Source organism: Loxodonta africana, chromosome 22 (assembly GCF_030014295.1).
Source record: "Loxodonta africana isolate mLoxAfr1 chromosome 22, mLoxAfr1.hap2, whole genome shotgun sequence".
NCBI classification, from domain to species: Eukaryota; Metazoa; Chordata; class Mammalia; order Proboscidea; family Elephantidae; genus Loxodonta; species Loxodonta africana.
This window is the reverse complement of record NC_087363.1, coordinates 22577209-22598708: the sequence shown is the minus strand read 5'-3', so window position 1 is coordinate 22598708 and position 21500 is coordinate 22577209. Positions and strand designations below refer to the sequence as shown.

At 56.6% G+C, this 21500-nt stretch overlaps 3 protein-coding genes across 10 annotated transcripts; all 3 read right to left on the bottom strand.

Moving 5' to 3' along the window:
* Window positions 1-27: 27 nt before the first annotated feature.
* On the bottom strand, window positions 28-5786 carry HYAL2 (hyaluronidase 2). 2 transcript variants are annotated; one of them, XM_064274465.1, is made up of 4 exons: window positions 5690-5786; window positions 2687-3657; window positions 2071-2160; window positions 28-1666 (listed from the first exon to the last, which is right to left on the bottom strand). In XM_064274465.1, the coding sequence occupies exons 2-4, from the start codon at window positions 3605-3607 to the stop codon at window positions 1256-1258; spliced, it is 1422 nt and encodes a 473-aa protein (XP_064130535.1). In that variant the 5' UTR covers window positions 3608-3657; window positions 5690-5786; the 3' UTR covers window positions 28-1255. The 2 variants fall into 2 exon arrangements, with proteins under 2 accessions (XP_064130535.1, XP_064130534.1); XM_064274464.1 differs by lacking the exon at window positions 5690-5786 and adding an exon at window positions 4472-5675.
* A 2029-nt stretch (window positions 5787-7815) lies between these two features.
* TUSC2 (tumor suppressor 2, mitochondrial calcium regulator) lies at window positions 7816-11386 on the bottom strand. Its single transcript, XM_003410091.4, has 3 exons — window positions 10352-11386; window positions 9157-9277; window positions 7816-8996 (listed from the first exon to the last, which is right to left on the bottom strand). The coding sequence occupies exons 1-3, from the start codon at window positions 10504-10506 to the stop codon at window positions 8931-8933; spliced, it is 342 nt and encodes a 113-aa protein (XP_003410139.1). The 5' UTR covers window positions 10507-11386; the 3' UTR covers window positions 7816-8930.
* Window positions 11387-11509: 123 nt separating this feature from the next.
* On the bottom strand, window positions 11510-21080 carry RASSF1 (Ras association domain family member 1). 7 transcript variants are annotated; one of them, XM_023547666.2, is made up of 6 exons: window positions 20827-21080; window positions 18816-18957; window positions 13833-13937; window positions 13327-13624; window positions 13090-13205; window positions 11510-12451 (listed from the first exon to the last, which is right to left on the bottom strand). In XM_023547666.2, exons 1-6 carry the CDS (start codon window positions 21078-21080, stop codon window positions 12305-12307), a joined length of 1062 nt encoding a protein of 353 aa, XP_023403434.1. In that variant the 3' UTR covers window positions 11510-12304. The 7 variants fall into 7 exon arrangements, with proteins under 7 accessions (XP_023403434.1, XP_010588075.1, XP_003410137.1 ...); XM_010589773.2 differs by having other exon boundaries at window positions 18816-18922; window positions 20831-21080; XM_003410089.4 differs by lacking the exons at window positions 18816-18957; window positions 20827-21080 and adding an exon at window positions 18089-18311.
* Between the last annotated feature and the right edge of the window lie 420 nt (window positions 21081-21500).

Below are 21500 nucleotides of genomic sequence, written 5' to 3'. Positions count from 1 at the left end.
TAGTGTGCCTCTCCCCTTCACCTTCCAAAACAAGATGTAGGAAGTTATCTCCCCGAGCCCCAAGCAGCTGGGCTAGCCAGTGCCCACAGGTGAGTCATCTCTGACTCAGAAGGGGAACTGGGTGTGGGTTTGATGGCTGAGGGGAGGGGCAGGGACCTACCCAGAGTAACTCCTGTCAGAGGTGGGTGTGGTGACACAGATCAGAGCTGGTCTGACTGCTCCAGCTGCTATTTCTTCCCCATAGGACAACCTGGCACTAGCCATGCCCTCTCATTGTCAGGACAGAGCTGACCTTTGAGGATGCCTCTGCTCCCAGGCTGAGGATGGCCCCCCAGTCCTAGAATGTATCTCTAAAGTGGGATGGGGACTGAACTTCAGGATTCAGATCCCAAGCCCCTGCCTGCTCCTCCTCCCCGACCCAGGCAGGAAGAGGTATGGTATGTGCGGCTGGAGTCCACTGCTCTAGCTCTCCGGAGAGGGGAGTGGAGGAGAGACTCTAGCCTGTGGGAACAGCAGGGAGGGGTGGCTGGCTACCTGCCCAGCCAGGGAAGATCAAACATCCACTTCCCCCTTCTCCCTGGGTGGGCGAGGCAAGGCGGGGGAGCCCGCACAAGCCCAGCTGAGGGTACAGGTCTCTCACACAAGGTTTGGCCCTAGCCCTTGCCAATCAATATGGAATAAGCAAGGCCCTTGGTGCTGCGATAGAATGTGGGTCCCTTCACTCCCAGTGGCCCCTGCCCCAGTAGGACAGTGGCAGAGTAGGCAGCTGTGGGTCCACAGACTCAGGTCCCAGCAAATGCATTTTATAGATGAGAAGTCCCCAGAACAGGATTCACAGGCACAGACAAAGCTGAGCTCAAACCTCTCGGGAGACCCTGGAATCTCCCTCCCATACCCTGGCCCAGGTGCAGAAAGTTCAAGCACAGAAGCATTTGTTTTATATTTAATTTACAAAAGAGACCCCAAAATAATAACAATAAACTAGTCAAGGGCCGGGGAGTAGGGTCAGGCCCTCCCCTATCTGGTTATGTCCCCCTTCCCCACCCCCCCAGCAGGGAGAGATGGGGCCTCCCAGGAGACTGCCCCTCCCCCTTAGAACAGAGGTGGGGTGGTGAGAGCTGGTATGGATGCCTTGCTGGGCATCCTGGGGGCTCTGCCCCCTCCGGACTCATTCGCCTACTCCTACAGGCTCCTACATGCCCAGCAGAGCCCTTGTGGCAGAGGCCAGCTTGCCTGGCAGCTGCGTGGGAGACCCCTACAAGGTCCAGGTGAGGGGCAGGGCTGTCAGAGCCAGCAGGCTGGGGAGGTGGGGCCCAGCCCAGGCCTGGCTGGCACCCCCAGCTGCCTTCCCATGGTCCCACTGGCATTGCTCACCACCCCAACCCAAGTAGCACTGGCAGCGAAAGTGTGTCTGCAAGTGGTCAAGGTCGGCCCTGCTGAGCTCCCCCTCGGGTCGTAGCTGGGGCTCACCAGGTCCATGGCCAGGCACTAGGCGGAAGCTGCTGGTGCTGAGGTGCAGGAAGGCATTGGCACTGGGGTCACGGCGCACACAACGTCCATGGCCATGACACTGGGCCGAGCTGCAATACTGGGCAGCCCAGGACACGTTGACCACATAAGGGACCAGCAGCTGCGTCAGGTAATTCTTGAGGTACCGGCAGGTATTCTGGGGGCAGAGGCCAGGAATCAAGGGTCAGGGGTCAGCTGCCCCAGCCCACAGGAAACTGTGTCCACGCTACGGTGACTGAACCTTCTCTTATCAACCCGTGTGTGTGCACACATACATACATGCACGGTGCATGCCTGAATCCTCAGTTCCTGCTCTTGCGGGGAGAGGGTGGGGGCAGAGACTGAAGCCCAGCTGGGCAGGCGGGGAAGGGTGGAATTCAACAGCTGTTCAGAACACAGTTTCCCCTTTCCTGGGAGCAGGGTGGGGGTACCTTCTTTCTCTGCTGGGACCAGGGACGTCTCAGGTGGGAAAGAGACAAGGGGGCTAGACTGGTTTTGGCCACCCTGAGGTTGGGAGCCAAAGGTCCATTCTCTGCCTGTTCCTGTAGACTCAGCTCTTACCGTGCTCGTGGTATACCCTGCGTCACCCCAGAGGATGACGCCGGCTGCACCCAGGGCCGCGCTTTCGCCAATGGTGGAGATGAGGTCCATCTGTGTGGGAAGGGGATAGTCACTGAGGGAGACTGAGACCCAAGGCGAAAAGAACAGACAGGGTGGGCAGGCCCCAGCCTATTCTAACCTGCTGGCCCTCCGTCCAGCCCTCTCTTTGCTGGTGGTCATCATTTCTCACCCTCCCAGCAAGGGTTCATCTGCTTCATTTTCTCCTTAAGCGTTTATAAGCTTGTTTCCATCCCCATTTTGGCCTCAGTTTCCCAAGCCTAGGGCACACTTGAGCCTAGGGTATCCATCTGATGGACTCCAAAGTCAGAATGCCTGGGCCCATGTCCCTGCTTTGCTCTGGATTTGCTGGGAAGCTTTGGGTAAATTTCTCAGCATCTCTGGGTCTTAGTTTTCTCATCTGCAAGATGGTGATAATACAGCTATCCTTTCACGAGGCTGCAGAGAGAATGAGGCAAGGGGATGTGAAGTAGTCACTAAACTACAAGCCTGGTAGCCCAAACCTGCTAGTGGTTCCTCAAAGGAGAAGGAAGAAGGTGGGGTCCTTTGAGGCACGTACCTCACTGAGCCCTGTGAGCCCACGGCTATAGGTGGGCCGCGTGAAGACATAGACAGGGAGTGCATGGTTGGCATGGTGGGTGTGAGCCACGCGAAGAGCCTCTTGTACACGAAAGCTGACAAACTTGCGGCCATGGGCAGAGGAGGCAAGTATTTCATCTAGGTAGACAGAGGGAAAGAGGGCCGTGCTCTCAGCCCACAGCCAGGCCAGCTGGTCATTGCGGGCAACCTCAACATCAGGGCAGCGACCCGTGTAGGTGGCCCAGTTCTGCACATAATCATGGTTGTAGCAGTCAGGGAAGAGGTAGAAGCCCCAGAGGTGCCGGGGACGCACTGCTTTGACCCACCGCAGTGTCTCCAGCATGAACTGCCGTGCAGCATACTCAAACTCGTATTGTGCCTGCTTGCTCACGCAGTCCTGTGGCCAGTCGGGGTGGCGGTTGGCCACCACCTGGCGTGACAACTGACGGTACACATCCTTGTCCTGCCAGTTGCGTACCCACACAGGCCGCCAGTCCTCCCAGTCAATGATTGCCAGCCCAGCAGGCTCCTGTGTGCGAATGTAGTGAACCACATGTGCCTTCAGTGTCTTCAGGTGTGCTGGGAGGCTGCCATTTTGTGGCAGGCCACCATGAACAGACCGCCCCTCTGAATCAAAGCGCGGATATAGGCCCAGCCGATCGTAGTAGAAGATGGTAATGTTCTGGTTCACCCAACCCTCATTAGGTGAGGCCTGCACATCGAAGACCTTCAGGTCCAGTGGCACCTTGTGGCGTGGGCCGCAGTCCTGTGTGGGCACATCCCATGCTACCACGAAGGGCCGGCCTGTGAAGATGGGAGGCGCTGTCGGCTTGAGCTCTGTGGCCCATGCCACCGCCAGCATCAGGGCCAGTGTGACGGAGGGGCTCGGGCCTGCCTGCATGCTGGAGGCTGCAGGAAGATGGTGTCACCTGTCTGGCACCAGTTCAGGAACTGGGGGAAGGTTGGGGGAAAACAAAGAACAAATCTCACTAGAGAATCCTGGAGGTACCTACCACAAGCCAATCCGCACTCCCAAAACCCACTCTGCATGGGCACTATGCCCACGGCTATTCCGACCATACGTGGCTAAAACCAAGACATCCTGAAGACTGCTAGGAGCATCCAGCTCCTTGGAGCAGGTAGCTTATGGTTGGGTAGGGGCCTCTCAGATATGTGACCTTTCTGAGAATGGACGAATTGGGCTATAGGCCCACTGCTGAGAGACTCACATACACCCAGCACACAGTTCTGTGGGCCCTGAACCCCTGAGGCCCACCCTGCACCCCGTGAAGAACTCTTGGTCTAGAAAAATGCTAACACTCAGGTAAGGCAGGGCACAGCTCATGCAAAGCCTCAGAAACTGGAAGGCACATGCCTCGGAGCTGTTGTTATCTGTGTAGGACCCGCCAGGCAGAAGAGTGAAGCTGTCAAGATTTTGTCTCGTTTGCAGACTCTCTCCCGAGATCAGTGGAGGCCCCGCGGCGACAAAGGGGCGGTGAACCTCCCACGGCGGCTCCAGCCAACCGGCCCTTTCCACCGCCGACGCCGCGGGAGTGCGCGCGTCCCCCTGCCAGGGTAGTCCCGGGCAGAGCCCACTCCTCTAGGCCTTTGTGCGGGACCCCGCCCCCGCCCCGCACGTGGGGCCTGAGCCCAGCCTGGTGGGGGTGGGGTCCCTGGGTCGTTCCTCTGGGCGCACCCCCCGGGAGGGGTTCAGAGCCCAGTCCGCAGGGACAAAGCCCCCTAGTCCTGCATTACCCGCCCTCACCTCGCGCGGGGCGTAGCCGGGACCCACTCCATGGCCATCGCCGCCACCGCCGTCCCCAGTCCAGCCCAGCAAACTCCGGCCGCTCTCCCAGGCACTGCCCCGGCTCGGCGCCTCTGCTGGCTCGGCCCCCTGGCCCCCGGCTCCTTTAAGAACCCAGCACGGAGGCGGGCCCTGGGCAAGACTTGCGACCCAGGAGGGAGGGTATGTCGGCCTCCCGCGGTCCCAGTTCCGGGTTTCGGCTTCCAGGGCCTCCAAACCCTCTGCCCGGAAGGGCGGCTTCCTATATGGGACCATGAAGCCCCTCTCGATGAGGCTTCCTGCAGAAGTCGCAGCTGCGAGGGCACGTCAGCCCGAGATTTTCCCCCTGCAGTCTGCGGCCGGTGGTACAGTCCGCCCCACTCCGCGGCGTCGCCAGCCCCTTAAAGGGACAGGCATAAGGGACAGTGGAAGGGAGAGGGATAAAAGAGGTTGCTTTCCCCCGTTCAGCCATAAGGAGGTGCTGTAGGATCCTGCGGCCTTGCCTGGGGGTACCAGCGGATCGGGCTCTGCACCTCAGAGTTTAGCTCCCAGTCCTAGGGTCCCTCGGAGTGGAAAAAGGGACCCTGACACTTTCGCCTTTAGCCTCCGGAGAGAGTTATGCCCCGCCCCCTCTGGTCCAGGCCCCCTCTCCCTCCGCTGCCAGGCTTGGGGAGGGGGCCAAACACCCGCCTCAGCCCAGTGGGGTTTGGGCCAAGAGGCACTGGATGTCTTGACAACCCGGTCTGCGGGTCGCAGCGTGACCGGCGGGACTGGCAGCGGGGAGGCCCAGCAGGGGCTAGGCAGGAGGGCGCCCCGCTACCTTGTACCCGCTTCGGGGCGAGCCAATCCCTGGATTCCCGTTCCCTCCTGCCCAATCTCTGGAGGGATCCTGTGGGAGCCTCCAGGGCTCCCTCTCAACTCCGAAGAGGCTGCCACACAGGCCGCGGAGCAAGCCGACTGGAGGGACTCCTCAGGGGCCGCCGTCCGGTATCCAGGGCCCGCTAGCCCCTCACGCCCCTCCCGGCGAGGAGCAGACATGGAGCTGGGCAGGGGCGAGTCCTGTGCGAGCTCTTCTCGCCTCTTCTTAGATCCGCTCCCCCGTGTGGGGCTCAGCTCTTCGAAGGGTAGGGAGGAGAGGAAGGGGGCGCTGCTTGGGGAGCATCTACCGGGGTGCAGACCATCGGTCTGCGCCGGGCTCACCTGTGTGGGAGCCAGTCGGCCCAGCAGGTCAGCAGCCTCCTTTCTTCCTTGGCGAACCTCTCCCGCCGGGCCACTGACACCAGCTGCTGTCCTCCGGCAGCCCGCCGGCGACTTGATAAACTCCATCCCCCTCCCACCCGTTCCCGCCTCCCACCCCAGTCCTTTCTCCTCACTTCCTGCTGCCCCTCCGAGAGGAAAGGGCCAGGAACAGGCACTGTTTCCTTCGGGCATCTGGGGCTGGCTGGCTGGCTGGCTGCCATCCCCACCTTGCCCTGACTGGTCACTGGCCCCACCAACTTCACCAGGTGAGAGGAGAGGGGCCAGGCTTAGATGCTGGCCTCCCCGCACACCAACACTGGAGATGCCTCTTCTCTCCGGCCTTCCCTTGGGTTGGGCCCATGCTCAAATCTAGGAGAGTGTGCTCAGAGGGAACCCAGTGATGTGGTGCTTTTGGGAATCAGACTACTCCGGGAATGCTCAGCTGATAGTGGCTCAGAACTGGTGCCAAAGAGTAAGAGAACCACCCCGGGTGGGGGTCTGGGAAAGGGGACTTGGAGAAGCTGAGTCCATGTTTTTTTTTCCCCCACCGAGAGCAGAAGCATCCCAAGTGTGCTCAAGTGGACAGTTGTGTTGACATGTGTGCCTGGAAGGAGAGGGCAGGAGAGCTCTGCAGAGGACTTTCCTGAAGACCATTCCTGGGAGGTTTTCACTGAGTCTGCTACAGAGCAGGGGACTCCTTACAAGATGGGTGAGGAAAGAAAGATAGTGTGGTCCTGCAGAAAGAGGGGCCCATAATGCTGCTGGCCCCAAGGCAGGCTGCAGTAGGGTCCCAGCAGACCCCTTCAGAGGTGCAGACGTAGCAGTACACCCTCAAATCACCCTGAGATCCCTCTTACCTCCAGTACACCACTGGCCCACCTCCAGATGCCCAGGGCCTCTCTAACAGGCTGTGTGAGACAGGAGGAGGGGGACTGCGGGAGGTGGGCAGCTAGCTTGATATCTTGCCCTGGGCATGGAGGGTGGAGTGTTCCTGTACCCCTGCATGGACACCTTGGAGGCTCCAGGGCTGGGGGCTCCTGGGGGAATGAAGGCCAGACCAGACTGTCCCAGGGCAGGGACACTTCCTCAGGCAGCCAGCAGGAAGGAAGTGAACACAGCCCTTGGGAGGGAGTGGGGAAGCACTGCCTGACCCCCATTGTTTTCCAGCTTCAGGGTCAGCTGGGGCAGGCACAGCACAGGGAGTTCCCCAATGCTGGGACAGTGGTAGTGGGAGATGGAATGACATCTGGAATGTAAGAGCCACAGCCACAGGGCAGCTAGTTTTGGGGAGGGGGGTAAGTGGAGGATGATGGGTCCTTATACCTGGCATCTTGTGAGGGGAATAGAAAGGTGCCCCATGCTACTGGAAGTCCAGGCTGTACAGGGTGATCCTGCCTCAGACTTGGAGGCAGGCCAACTCTCCTCACCCAGCAGCTTGTGTCCTCTAACTATTCCCTCCCTGACTGGGAGTTGGGCTGTTGGCCAAGAGCAAGGCCTAGCAGAGACTGTGCCTCATACCAGCCCCTGAGAAGTGTAGGGAAAAATGTCCACAGGGGATGGGGTGCAGGTCAGCAGACTAGGCAGCAGGGAGCAGAGGCAGTATGGGGTACTGGGGGGCTCAGCCTTGCCTGCTGAACAGGAATCCTGATTCCACTTTCCTTGGTTGGTGTCCACGGGTAGGACTGGGAAGAGGCAGGTGGGTTTGGGCTGCACAGCCTGGAAATAGGCTGAGGGCATGGTGGCACCGATCAAACTGCTATCTACCTAAGGCTGAGCCTTGGGGGTCCATACGGCTCAGGCAATGACCTCACTCACGGTCGCTGGCACTGCTGGCTGCAAAGCAGCTATTCCAGACCTACCTGGGGCCATACCTTTACCTCAGGTCAGGCAGGTGGGGCCAATTCCTAGTGAGACCTCCCAAGGCCTCCCAATTCCAAGGGTCCCCCCACCACACTGAACACAATGGGCCTCCATTCTGAGCCCCACCCCTACCCATCCCCATCCTGCAGCAAGGTCCGTGTGCACACACTGCCACCTGCTGGCTGCAGGCTGGGCTCAGCCCCACAAGATTTCACTCGTGTGCAGGATCTACAAATACTTTTATTGAAATTGAACAAGTAACACAGCAGCCTTCCTAGGCTGGGGACCACTGTCCCCTAGCCATTTTCCCACACTCTAGAAGCACACATCTTGCACAGTAATTAAAAAAAAAAAAAACCATCTTTGTATAGAAATCAGACTCTGCCCCAACAACATCATGGACTATTTACAAACCTTCACATTTTAAGTCTTCTTTTTATTATTGTGTCCTCCTTTCTGTCCCTACTTAGGGCACAAAAGGCAGGGGCTCCAGTACTTTCCGTTGACTGATCCTGAAGGGGTGGGGATACTACAGGTGAGAGTTGATGGGTGCCTCAGAGCTACTGGCACCACCCTGGGGTGCTGTCCATTATCACAGGGTTGTGGATGATCACCTCTGAAGGGGAGGGCTGGTGCAAAGGCAAGGGGGATTAGACAGAGTAGGTAGGTTGGGGCAACTCCCCTTAGGCACAGGCATCGACGCCCCTTCCTGACCTGGCCTGCACCCTCTTAACTGGGGGACCAGTGCAACAATCAGTTGCAGTGGGAGAGGTCAGCCCAGCCCTGGGTGGAAGGAGAAGTCTCCCACATCAGTCCCCTCTACTATCAACTGCCAGCAAAGTGTTCATCCATCTGGGAGTAGGAACAGATGGGCAAGTAGGCAGAAAGCATCAGGCTGGTGCTGCCCCCAGCCTCTGTCCAACACAGGAAGAATCGAGGTAGCAAACGGCTGAAATGCTCCAACAAGGGGACAAGGGAAGCGAAGGAATGGAAGTTCCCATTTGTGTATAGCCCCCACAGCCCAGGGGCTGGAAGAAGGCAGACCTTACTTGTAAAGTGCTATGGCCTCAAACAGGCCTGGGCCTCAGGCAAGCTTGGAAGAAAGCAGGCCAGGCAAGGGCACAAGAACTAGGCATTCCTGACCAGAGTAGTCCTGTCTTGCTTCTTGTCCATACACACACACCAACACTGAAGAACTGCCCTGCTCACAGCTGAAGGTTCCAGGCCAACGGAGTTTATTCAGGGTTGTGGCCCCAGCCTGAGGTCCTCAAGGGAAGCCACACCTTGAGCCCGGGAATTTCTTGCTGGGGCAGGAGGCGCTTGTGCCTGCCACCCTCCAGGCTCACATTTCATAGAGGATCACAGGGAAATCCACATGGATGCGGGGGGTATCCAGCTTCACGATGCCCTGCCATGGAAACAGAGGGTAGTGAGGGCTAACTCAGGCCCCCTACTACAGTAAGTCTTCCTGTTCCTCCCAGCTCCTCCCACAAAGGTCCCCATCATGAAGGCAGACCCTACCTTCACATACTCAATGTAGGATTTGTGACCACTGCCCAGCCCCTCACCTGAGGAATAAGGTTCTTATGCACCCGCCTCAGCTTGGCCCGCTTCTGCCCATTCTTGGTGACGATTGTCTCTTCATAGAACTCGTGAGCCAGATCCCCATCTTCATCATAGAACATGGAGCTGTGTAGAGGGACAGGTGAACAGAGTTAGTGGGCTGGAGCCCCACATCTAGTCATGGCAAATACCACAGACCACAGGGAAGTGTGCCCACACCCAAGTGGGCAGGAACAACTTTGGTGGAAGGAAGGGAGGCTAATGTGCCTGCAGAACCCCTTGCTGGGACTGGGATCAACTAGAAGGCAGTGGGGAGTGGAGTGGTGGCCAATGCTACTCTATCAGACCTCAAAAGAGAGACCACACCAGAGCACTGTGCAGGCAACCAAGGCCAATTCTTACCCCTGGTTTGTTCAGCAAGGGCAGCCCACTGAACTTGCCTTCACTCGGTATGGTAAAGGACCTCTAGACTGGACAGGGTGATGGCCTGGACATCTTGATCTTATTCCATAGTGCCATGCTGGTCCAGTGCCAAAGCCTGAGACAGCAGATGCCCAAGCTAGGAGGGAGCCTATAAGGCAGGAGGCGGTTGGTACAGCCAAACTGCCACTGTTGGATCTCCCTGGTATCTACTCAAATCTCCAGCATCACCTGAGTGTCCTCCCCCAGAAGCCCACTAAGGCCAGGCCAATCTGGTGCTCCTGTCTGGGCCTCTGGGGGAGGTCAGTGCTCCAAGTCTGGAGAACATACCCAGGTAAGGGTCTTTCTTCACCCAGGCCCACCCCTGCTTTCCCGGATACTACCCTCAAAAGTCCAGCCCTATCACTGTGGGAAAAGGGAGGAGCCACAACAGAGGGTCATTCTCCCCTCGGAAGAATGGGGGTGAGGGGGTGGGGCTAGGAGCCTTGGGACTGCAGATTGGAATCGATGGGATGAAAGAGGCCCGAGGTCTCGAGGAGGCTTTATTTTGGCTTTACTGAGTGAAGAGAAACCTGCGTGCTCCAACCCCAAGAACAAGCCTCAGGTCCGTTCTTCCCCTAGGAAGACCAGAAGCCGAAAGCCCAGCTTTCCCCATCTCTTGCCCCAATAAGGGCTTAAAATAGGGAATCGTCCTGACCCGGGTGTAGGGCGTGAGGCGACGGGAGTTCCCAATGGTGCCGGCGCCCTCCTGTCCACCGCTGGCGGGGCCCGTGCACTTACCCACGACGCGTGAAAACGAAGGGGGGCACAGCTCGGCCTCGCGGCCGCACCAAAGCTTGATCAGCACCCACCGCGCCGGGCGCCTCCGAGCCACTGCCCCCCGCCGCTGAGGCGAAGGGCCACAGCCCCCGAGTTTTGGAGCCGCTGGCGCCCATGTCAGGGCCGCCGGCGCATGGCGGGCCCCACGGCCGCTCCGCCCTCACAGAGCCGACAGCGCCGCCATGCCCTGTCTCGGCCTCCGCTCGCAGGTGCCACCGTCGCCGTCGCTGCCGCCACCGCCGCCGCCTTCCCCAGGCTCGGCCGTCTCCACGGAAACCTCACTTCCGCTTCCGCACATCCCGAGCGGTGCTCCCTCTGATTGGCTGCCTCTCTCGTCGGTCCGCGAAACGAGACCAATGGCGGCCCTAAGACGCTGCGCATCCCAGCATGCTCTGCGAGACGCCAGGTACCGGCAGGACACGCTCTCGCCAGCGGCGGTAGGTCCCACCCAGAAATCTGGAGCTCTCGAGTGTGTGGTGCCCCTACGCTCCAGTTCCCGGAATTCGGGCCCAGCTGACCGGCCCAACCACCAGGTCTCCCCAGAGCCAGGCCAGGTGTACCAAAGAATGGTTTTGCCATGCCACAGAGTGCCCACCTGGCCTTATTCTATTGCCACAACTGTGTCTTTTTGATAGCCAGCGTCACATGTGAAGAAACGGGGTCTAAATAAAATTAACAGACCAAATGTCACATAGACCCAGGTCTAAAGTATGTCTTTTAAATTCACTGTTCTTTCAAAACTCACCAGAATACAAGCTCCATCAAAGTGAGAACTGTTGACAGCTCTATCTTCAGTGCCACAGTGTCTGGTCCACAGCTCAGTAGCAGCTCAGTAAATATTTGGTGGAGTCATGCCACAGTACCTCCCCAGAGCTTGGTGTGTGTGTTTCCCTAAGCTGGCTGCAGCTGATACTCGGCCTTGCCACAACCTGAGACCCAGGGTGCTGAGTAACGGCTGGGTATATTTTCTTGACAGAGCATCCCATATCCTTTATAAATTGGGCCTACGGTGACTCGGCAAAAGAGGTGCCCTGTGAGTCTGTCCATCACCCTTGGTAGTCTCTAGCATGAGGGGCAACTGTGGCTGTGGGCCCATGAAAAAGAGTCCAAAAGCAGGAGTATTCTCAAACCTTTATTCAGTCAATTCTCTCAGGCCCCAGGCCATGATGACTGACACCCCCACCCCTTTCACCCCACAGAAGGCATTCAGCTGAGGCCACAAAACATTATACACATTCGCACACATCATCAAAAATACTGGAGAGACCCTGACTTTAGTTGGCAAACAAGGCACAGACCTGGGCAGTGCCCACACTTGCATGGGCCCTGGCCCAGGGACTTCCTCCTCAGAGGAGGCACTGAGGCACTGTTGCTGCACTGTGAGACAGTGTTCACTGACCCCAGGGTGTATGAGGGGTCAGAGGGCAGTCTAGAGGGAATATATTCTCCCTCGATGCCTGCCTTATCCTGAGCACCCACCCTTGGCTCTCTAGGATGTCTTCTGAACCCATCCAATACCCAAAACATACAACCTTTCCCCATATATGAGGGCTCTCACCCCTACAAACACGCCCTTGTTCCTCTTGTAGGGTTTCCATGATTCTCACATCAGAGCCATGAATTAGGGAGACTTCTGTCTACTCCACTCCTGCCAGAAGCCTGAAGCAGCTTTCCAGGGAAGCCCTGGCCCACCATGACTCAGTGCATGAAGGGCAAAGGGGTGCAGAGTCATACTCTGCTGCACCCACTGACGGACACAGGTCAGCTCCTTAGCTGTTCTCTGGGCTCGTACCCCCAACAGGGGAGAAACCCCACGCACACTCACTCCTCAGGCCCCACGGGCCATGTCACATTCACACGGCATGCCCTTGGTGCTGCCTACTCTCCTCCTTCCACCCTCTGAGGTGGACAAGGTCACCCCAGAGGGCAGGCATGCAGAGCCTCCTGGATCTTCTGGCGGCAACAGGAGTACTTCTGCAGGATCTGGCGAAGGTGCTCCTCCTCCTCTCGCTGCAGGATGCGCAGAAAGTTGTGTAGTTCCGGCATGCTGAAGGCATCCCACTACGAGAGGAGAGGGAACACAGGCCATAGCAGGTCTGGGCCAAGTCAGCAGCCCCTCCCCACAGGAGACCAGCATCTCATGGTCACACAAGTTAGGCTGGGGTCTTCTGATGTCAGGCTCTTGCCTGAGTGGCCTATGCTGGGATCTCTGATGGCCATCAGTATAGAAGACGGATGCCCCACAAAGTAGGGCAGTAATCTCACTGAGGAGCCCTGGTGGCACAGTGATTAAGCACTCAGCTGCTAACTGAAAGGTCAGCAGTGCAAAGCCACCAGCCGCTCCACGGGACCAAGATGTGGCGAACTGCTTCTGCAAAGATTTACAGCCTTGGAAACCTTATGGGACGGTTCTACTCTGTCCTATAGGGTCACTATGAGTCGGAATTGACTCAACGGCAATGGGTTAACCTCACTGACAGGCAAACAAATCGGATGTTCCCCAGTCACCCATGAGGCAAGTCAGGCCCAGGCTCTCAGGCTAATCCCATTCCACAGGTGCAATGCTTTGGGACCATAAAGCTTTCAGGCTTTGTAGGGCTTGTCTTCCAGCTCTGTTCCTCCTCCAAGCCTTACTGTAGCTGCAACCTGCCAGTCCTGCCTAGTGACAACCAAGAAATGAAGGAGAGGTGTGTACTCACATTCACCTCCCCAGAGTCGTTCTCCTTTAGGACAAAGCTCAGGGCCTTCTCACTGGGTCCTGCAAGGAGCCGCAGCCGCAGGGGCTGTTCATCATCCGACAGCTTCCGCAGATACACTGAGGGCCAGGTGGGAAGGGAGGCAAGTGAGTCAAGAGAGGCCCAGCCCCTGTAACCCTTACATGAACAGTGGCATGCACATACACACTCACACAGGGAGGGGCAGGCTGGGAAGCCCACCTTGGCCGTGGCGCTCTGCCCGCTCAAAAAGTGCAAACTTGCGGGGGTCATCCACTACCAAGAACTTGCGCAGCAGGGCCTCAATGACCTCACGTGCTCGTGTGCGTGACAGCACGTGCAGGTGTTTGACAGCATCCTTAGGCAGGTAGAAGGAGGTGCGACGCCTCACAGCAGTGCCCCGCACTGGGCTACGTCGGGCATCCTGCAGGGAGGGTGGCTTCTTGCTGGCAGGCACTGAGACAGGGCGCACCAGCTTCAGCTGAACCTTGATGAAGCCTGTGTAGGAACCGTCCTTGTTCTGAAGAGAGGGAGAGACGAAACAATGACTGCAGAACCCAGGTGAGATGGAACAGACTCAGGCACGGTCAGTCCACTTGGGGCTAGACTGGGTGTCAACAAATCACTCCGTGGACTCTCCTAAGAATACCTCAGCTGTGACCCTTTGGGCATTAAGCACACAGCTAGGTTTCTGTTCCCCCTTTTCCAACCCCAGGCCCTCAACTCACCAAGCTCATAAAGAGGTTGCTATTGATCTGGCTGTTGTACTCCTTGATCTTCTGCTCAATCTCAGCCTGAGAAAGGTCAGGTGTCTCCCACTCCACGGGCTCATCCTGAAAGAGAGTCAGCACACACGTAGGCCCTTGAGGAACACATCTCTCTGCAATGCATGACACAGGCAGAGAGGATTCTTGGGGAACCATTATCACCCCTCACCTCCAGAGAGACAGGCTGGAATGCATGCTTGCTTTGGCCCACCCAGGGCCTCCCTGAAGCTCAGGGGCAGCCCTTGGACACTGGTAACAAAGCCTGAAACCTGATGAGAAGAATCCCTGGCCCTCTGGGCCTGCTCCCAGAGCTGCCTTTGACCTCCTGTTGCTGATGTACATAGCTACCCAGGAGTGGCCCACCCTGAGCCCTCCACTGCTCCTGTTTCTGCCTGTGTGGGTGGAGGCAGCAAAGGCAGAATCATTTGACTCCTCTGCTGCCAGCCTGATGCCTCCTCAGCATTGGGTGTGTCCCTCAGGAGAGGTAATGCCTGCAGAGCCTGGCCAAAGACTCCACTCAGAACTATGAGCAAGAGACCAGGCGCCAAGAAAAGCTGAGGGGTTGAGGAAGAATCCTTGTTTAAAGTAAAATCTACCTGGGTAGGGTAAGGGTATGTCCTGGAGAAGTCAGCCTACTTTCTCTGCCCATACACAGGGCCATAACTACTATAGGGTGTAGGGTGGAAGTGTGGGAACTAGTGTATATCAGGTGCCCAGCCACCAGTGGGCAGGAGAGAAAGGGAACCTCCACAACATAAACATTCCTGGGGAACTTGGGCTCCACCTTTTGTGTCTCAGACATAGTGAGGAAACCACTGTGATGTGCTGTTTAACCTTGACCCATTTGGCACAAAAGGCAGCTTCAGGTCAGGCTCCAATCTGCTATCTTAGAACAAGCTTAGCCTTTTTCCTCCTCCACCAGCTGATCATGAGGGACGCACTTCCCTTCCTGCAGCAATAGTTGAGAGAGAGGCACTGGTACGATAGAGGGCTTACTTGTGCCTGCTGATCATATCATACGGGTCAAGGATGTATCATTTCTTATTACAGTGGATTGTTCTTGGGCCCACCAGACCTTATGACTTAGTGAGTCTGACAGAACCCAGACCATCTTATATGTTGTGGTCATTTAATATGCCATGATTAGATGTTCCATCTCTGTTGTTTTTAAGTACTGTCGAGTCAGTTCTGACTCATAGTGACCCTATGTATAAAAGAAGTAAACACTGCCCAATTCTGTGCCATTCTCACAATCGTTGCTGTTTGAGCCCAATGTTGCAGCCAGTATCAATCCATCTTGTTGAGTGTCTTCTTCTTTTTCACAGACCCTCCACTTTACCAAGCATGAGGTCCTTCTCCAGGGACTGGCCCCTCCTGAAAATATGTCCAAAGTATATGAGACACAATTTCGCCATCTTCACTTCTAAAGAGCATTCTGGCTATACTTCTTCTAAGACAGTTTTGTTCATTCTTCTGACAGTAATGGTATATTCAATATTCTTCACCAACTCCATAACTCAAATGCACCTTTACTGGTTAAGCTAAACTACTGTTTGGATTTAAGACTTCAGGGGATATTTTTGGTTTAAGGTTTAAAGAAGGACTGGATTCCTGCCAGAAGGTGGAGTGTGGGCCAGGGCCTGGGCTCTCAATTAACTGACTTCTACCAAACTCCCTTGGCCCCACTGCATCACTCTTACTTCCTGTTGATGTCAGCTAGAAAGGAGTTGTCACAGACACAGCTGAAATCACCACCCATCGATGCCTTATTCCAAGGGACTTCCTATCACAGGGTTTCCTGCAGAATGACCTGTGCCCAGCTCTGAGTCCAGGACAGCCGGGTTTCTCCCTGCCTGATGCCCTGAAGCTCCCTAAGGGGATTAAACCATCAATGGAGACAAGTGAGAACAGATGGAGGGAAGATGGAGTCCTCCATGGCCTTTTAGCATTATGCTAGTCACCAAGAACCTGCTACTGTTCAGCAGCCAGCTAGTTAATGGGGCTGAGGACTGAGGCTGGGGCCTCAAAGAGGAAAAAAAGTATTGGGGAAAAGGTGGGAATGGAAGCCCTTTTGGTTCCCCATGTTTCCAAAGGTCTGGATGGAGAAGAGCACCCAGGAGTGAAAAATCCAGCAGAAACTTTGTTGGGGACAGTGAGTAACCTTATCAGGCTAGTCATAACAAATGGTGGGAACCCTGGAAAATGGGGGCCTGGGGAGTAAAATGAGGACTGGATGATGGGCATAAAGGGTAGAAATGTTTGTTCAGGCCCAGGGAGAAGGCTTGGGACAGGAAGGAGTGCCCTGACAGGAAGGAGAACCTGGATGTAGGAATACTAGGGTCAGGAGTAGGAAGAACACTGAACAGACTCTAGTGTCAGGGCAAAAAACAATAATATTCTGTTTATAGAACTGAGAGGGCCCAGAAATAGTGCCAGCTTACTCCCCTTCCATGAGGCAGCTCTGAGTGCCACCCTGGGAATTAGAAACCTTGCTCCTCCATCTTCCCTTTCCAGGTCACCACAGTGATCTCAGTTCCAGTCCTTTCCCTTCTCCAGGTGGACCTCTCTCATTATTCTCACTTGTAAAACAAGGGCCTTGGGCTGGAAGGACAGCACTCTCCTGCCAGAATTCTAGAGGAAGAGTTTCTTTTTCCTTTTCCAAAGCCACTCACTGGAGGAGTATTCCAACAGCTGTCCTGGAGGGATGCACAGTAGGAAGTTTTCCTTTCCTTGCACCATAGCGACCCACCCTCTCCTCTGCTACCCTCCATAGTGACAGCTCGTTATTTTTTAAATACCACTTTCGGACTCCCTGGCTTCTTTTTCAATGAGTTAGTTCACTGTGGTTTTCCCACTTTTTCACAATGGAAAATGGCTCAGGGCTGAGTGACATAGGGACAATCCCTAAGGTCCACACTCAAGCCTCATAAAAGACCCTGGGCTCTTTTCAGACTGCTGAGTATCACTCCTTTTGTAAAATTTCACCAAAAACATCCACGACACTCTTTTCCTGGCTCACGTAAGGGATTCTGCCCCAGTTCTGCCAGGTGTAGTGAGTCTCATAGTCCCCATCTCTCTTTCCTAATACCCTGGTCTGGATGCTTCCCTGACAGGTCCCAGACCCAGGGCAGTTATCTGAGCCTGATAGTTAACACCCTAGCACACCACAGAGAGGTCTCTGATAATGGAGACACACCTAGGAGACTGTGATAGAGCCCTGGTGGCACAACAGTTAAGTGCTCAGCTGCTAACTAAAAGTTTGGCAGTTCAAATCTACCCAGTGGCTATGTGGAAGAAAGACGCGGTAAACTGCTTCTATAAAGACTATAGCCAAAAGAAGCTCTATCAGACAGTTCTACTCTGTCGCACGAGGTCGCTAAGAGTCGGAATTAACTTGTGAGCACCCAATAACTACAAGGACATTTTGAGAGGCTCAGCTGCCCTGGCATCAATTTCAACAACCCAGGGACAGCTTCACATTTTACAGTCCTGGATTAGTAATCCTGATCTCTCTCAACCCCTCTCATGGCATTTTACTATACAGCCCTACCCACCTCTTGAGAGTAAGGAGGGTAAAGTGCTTCTTAATGTTTTTCCTCGGAAACAAGACTTCCTTCTATCTATTCCCAAATCCCCTTTCTCCATGTCCACCCCAGAGGGGGACTGGAATCCTCCACATTCTAGCGGCTAGAGACGGGCTAGGGCCAGCAGGAGTGGTGGCTCAGCTGGCTCCAACCAGGAGTGCTAATGAAAAGACCGGATCTTCCTGGCCTCTCCCTTTTCCTTAACACACTTTTGGACTCCCGGTGAGCACTCCGCCACTTCCTCCCCCTGGTCCTCCAGGGAGGGGGTGGGAGCGCCCGAAGGGGAAAATCGAGGTGCTAGTCCAGACTGTACAGTCTCGGCCTTAGTCACAGGTGAATGATGCCCATTCCTGGTCTACCCCAAGCCACGTAGCTGCTTCCCCCGGATCAACCGGTCTTGTGACTGAGAGAAGGAGGCCTTGATGCCTGATACCGAGGCGCTGGAATCAGGGCTTCACCGTGAGCTGAGAGTGGACACACGGTTGAGCTGGTCGTCCCCCGGCCGAGAAGGGAGCAGTTTCTAAGTGATGAGAAGTGGAGCTGCCCACCAACTCTCGACAAGGCAACTCACCGGGGAGGGGCGGAGTCCCAACGGCTGCCCCCCGCCGGCCGCCAGCAGCACCCGGCCCCCACCTGATCCCGTCGCGGCCTGCGAGCCAGCGAGGTGCGCGCCGTGAAGTACTGCTCGAGCTCCGAGTCTGAGTCCTCCTGGCTGCAGTAACCGCTGCTTGTCGTGCTGCTCCAAGTCATCTCGAAAGAAGGCGTCCCCGCGTCCGCCTCGCCCATCGCCGCGCCAGCCCGCCCGGTCCCCCGGTAGCGTACGCCCGCAGCCGCCAACCACCGCCCCGGGCGCGTGCGCTCGTGTGCGCGTGCGCCAAGACCAACAGCGTCCGCGCGGCAACCGTTAAGACTGAAACGTAGACAGCCGGGATCCAGCTCTTGTCTCATTGGGGGAGGAACATCAAGGGGCAGGGCCACACACGCCTCACTTCCAGGAATGACCTCATTGCCCAGACAGCACAGCTCAGGTCTTCTCTGTCTGGCACGCCCACTTCCCGTAGGGGACGTGTCGGGAAGTACGCGCATGTGCAACCGCGTGGCCGCTGGACCGGATGCAAGTGGGGCACTTTGCGGACAATGCGCTTGCGCAGAGCCTGGGCGGTGCCGAGCCCGCTGCGTTCGGCTTCCGGCCTGTGAGGTTCGAGCCGAGCCCGCATACGGAATTAACCGCCCTATGCAGCGGCGAAATATACTATTAGAACGTTCAGAGCACGCAGCGCCAGGGCAGTAGTTGGGGACACCTGCGCTGTGGCCCGTCCATCCGTCTCTGTCCCGCCCGTACGCCCCCGGCCCCGCTCACCACGTTCGTGTCCCGCTCCAGCGCCGGCTCCCAGCCAAGGTCTCTCGGTCCGCAGCAGTCCAGACAGACGAGTGCGCGGCAACGGTAGTGGCAAGTGAACTTGCAGTCTGCGGAAAGGCCGGGCCGTGAGGCGGAGGATCCCCTGCTCCAGCTCGCGGAAGCGTTCCAGGGGAAGGAAAAGAAGGCCCGGGGGCCCTACATAACCCGTGTTCTCTCAGGGCCTTTTATCTGCCAGTTACACAAACTGTTGTCGATCCCTGGTTGTCTGAAAACTGGTTGGAAAGCCTCAGGCGGTTAGAGACCCAGGCTTGCTCAACAGTTGGACCTGTAGAGCCTAGGCAGGGTCCCCCTCTTTCCAGATTGTCAGTTTTCCTCCTCTCATTTCCTTAAAGGTAAAACAAAAACCTTTAACCCACATGTTCCTCTAGCTGTCATCTTTCTCCCCTCACACCAAAACTTATAAACAATTGCATAGACTCTTAATTCCTTGCCTTCACTCTCTCCAGTCAGGTTTGTCCTTCCCTCCACGAAACTGCTGTGGTCGGGGTCGTCAGCAACTTACGCGCTGCCAAATCTGAGTGGTTCATTCTCCACCCCACCTCCTCAGCATCGTTTGACACTTGTTCCTCTTGGCTCCCAGGTGCCTACACTCTTCCTCTTGCAGCTCCTGCTCTGCGATTTTCTGGTTTCACCTTAACCCTCGTCTATTAATGACGGAGTGTCTGGGGCTCAGTCTTGATCGGTGTTCTTTGTCAACACTTACGTACCCAAATCTCATCCGCTTCCTTTGCATCCCAGATCTAAAGCTCCAGCGCTGACCTGTACCCTCAGATCAAATCCTATATGTCAGTATCTTTGCTTGAACGTCTAATAGACATTTCAAACTAAAAACGCCAAAATTTAACTTATTTTTCCTCCACCTCAACCCAGGGTTCCTCATCGCATCAAAAACAGCCACCATTTCCCCAGGTGTTTGAGGCAAAATCCCAACTCATTCTTGATTCCTCCCTTGTCTCTGTCTCCTGAAACACACCCAGATTGTCCCATTTCTCATCTCCATGGCCATTTTATTTCTCACTGGGGATATTGCAGTGTCTCCAGCACTTGTTCATGGCTTTGTATTCAATCACAACTCTGCTTCTCCCAGTTGAATATGGGACAGACTTCAGAACCGGATGGGAGGGTCTCCGTGCACACACAGGACTGAAACACCATCCCTAAGTTTCTAAATGGGCCAGCACTGATTCTCAACGCAGGCTGGACATTAGGATGATCTGGGGAATTCCAAAAAATGACTGATGCCTAGCCCTGCCACCCCCCTAGGAATTGATTCAATGGCTCTGAGATGGGGTCCAGGTATAGGGGGTGGGAGGGCTGTAAAGTCGCCCCAGGTGATTACAACAGCGTTCCAGCCAATGGGGAGCGACCTCTGCAGGCCAGTGATTCCCAGAAGGGCAGAGGCAACCCTGGAATGTGGCTAGCTTCCATATTTCAGTACCTGGCTCAGTGGATCCCAAAGGAGATGTTTGCTGAATAAAGACTCGGAAAAATCTTTGCTTGCAGGGGGCCCACCCAATGTCCTAAACTTTATCCAGGTCTCCTCCCACAGGTCGGTGAATTCCCTTCACCTCAGGGATTCTGGAGGGGGAAACGGTGAGTAATCTTTGGGAAGGGACAGGCCTGTGGGCTCAAAGACCGGTGGGCTCACAGCCTTTTTCGAGAAAGACCAAGGCACTTTAAAGAGATTAAAGAAAAAAACAAAAAAACCTTCCAATCAGCACCTTGTTATTCACAGGCAACTGTCCCTGCCCAACTGTGCCCCAGACTCAGGTGGAGCGCGGCAAGGAGATAACCGTCATCTGCCCGCACTCATTTCTGCGATGGACCAAAAGTAACGGATCTGGTCCGCGTGAGCCTTCCCCACTGCCCCCCTCCGCTGCGACTTGGCCCGCAGCGATGGTGCTGCCCCCCGGCCGCGCGTTATGCTCTTGCCCGCGCGCGGGGCCACTACTCACGCGCGCACTGCAGGCCCTTGCGCACGACGCCCCAGATGAAGTCGCCGCAGAGGTCGCACCACGTGTGCGTGGTGGGTCCGGCGGGCTGGAAGCGGTGGCCGCGGCCGGGGGCCAGCTGCCTTGCGGGGTTGCGCGTGGTGCCTGGCGCGATGCGCAGCGCGTTGGCGCGCTCTAGGCGGGCGCGGCCCGGGCCGGCGCGCTGTGCGGGAGCGAGGTCCCGCAGCTCGATAAGCTCAGGCTCCGCTGACATGGCTCGGCTCCGCCGGGACTTCGGCCGGCCCCGAGCGAAAAGCGGGCTGCTCTGGGCGCGAGCGCTGGGCGGGCGGGGCCGCGGGGCGGGACCCGACTGCAGCACCGCCTCTAGGCTTCAAGCCGGGCGGTGGGAGAGAGCTGAGGGGAACGGTGCAATGGAAACTTGGGCGCGGGGGCTGTGTCTGCCCGCAGAAGGAGCCGAGGATGACCGGGGCGGAGGAGCTCTCGCAGAATCCCTGCCTTGCCTTTCCTTCCCTCCCTCCATCCCTTCGGGCAATATCCTTCTCCGCCCACGACGACGAAGGCGTTGGGGCACACGGAGACAGGAGTGTTTCTGGAGGCCAGCTTTATTGTGCTAGAGGAAGAGGGTCCCCACATCCGGCCTTCGCCCTCGCCTCAGCTTCAGGTCTCCAGCCCC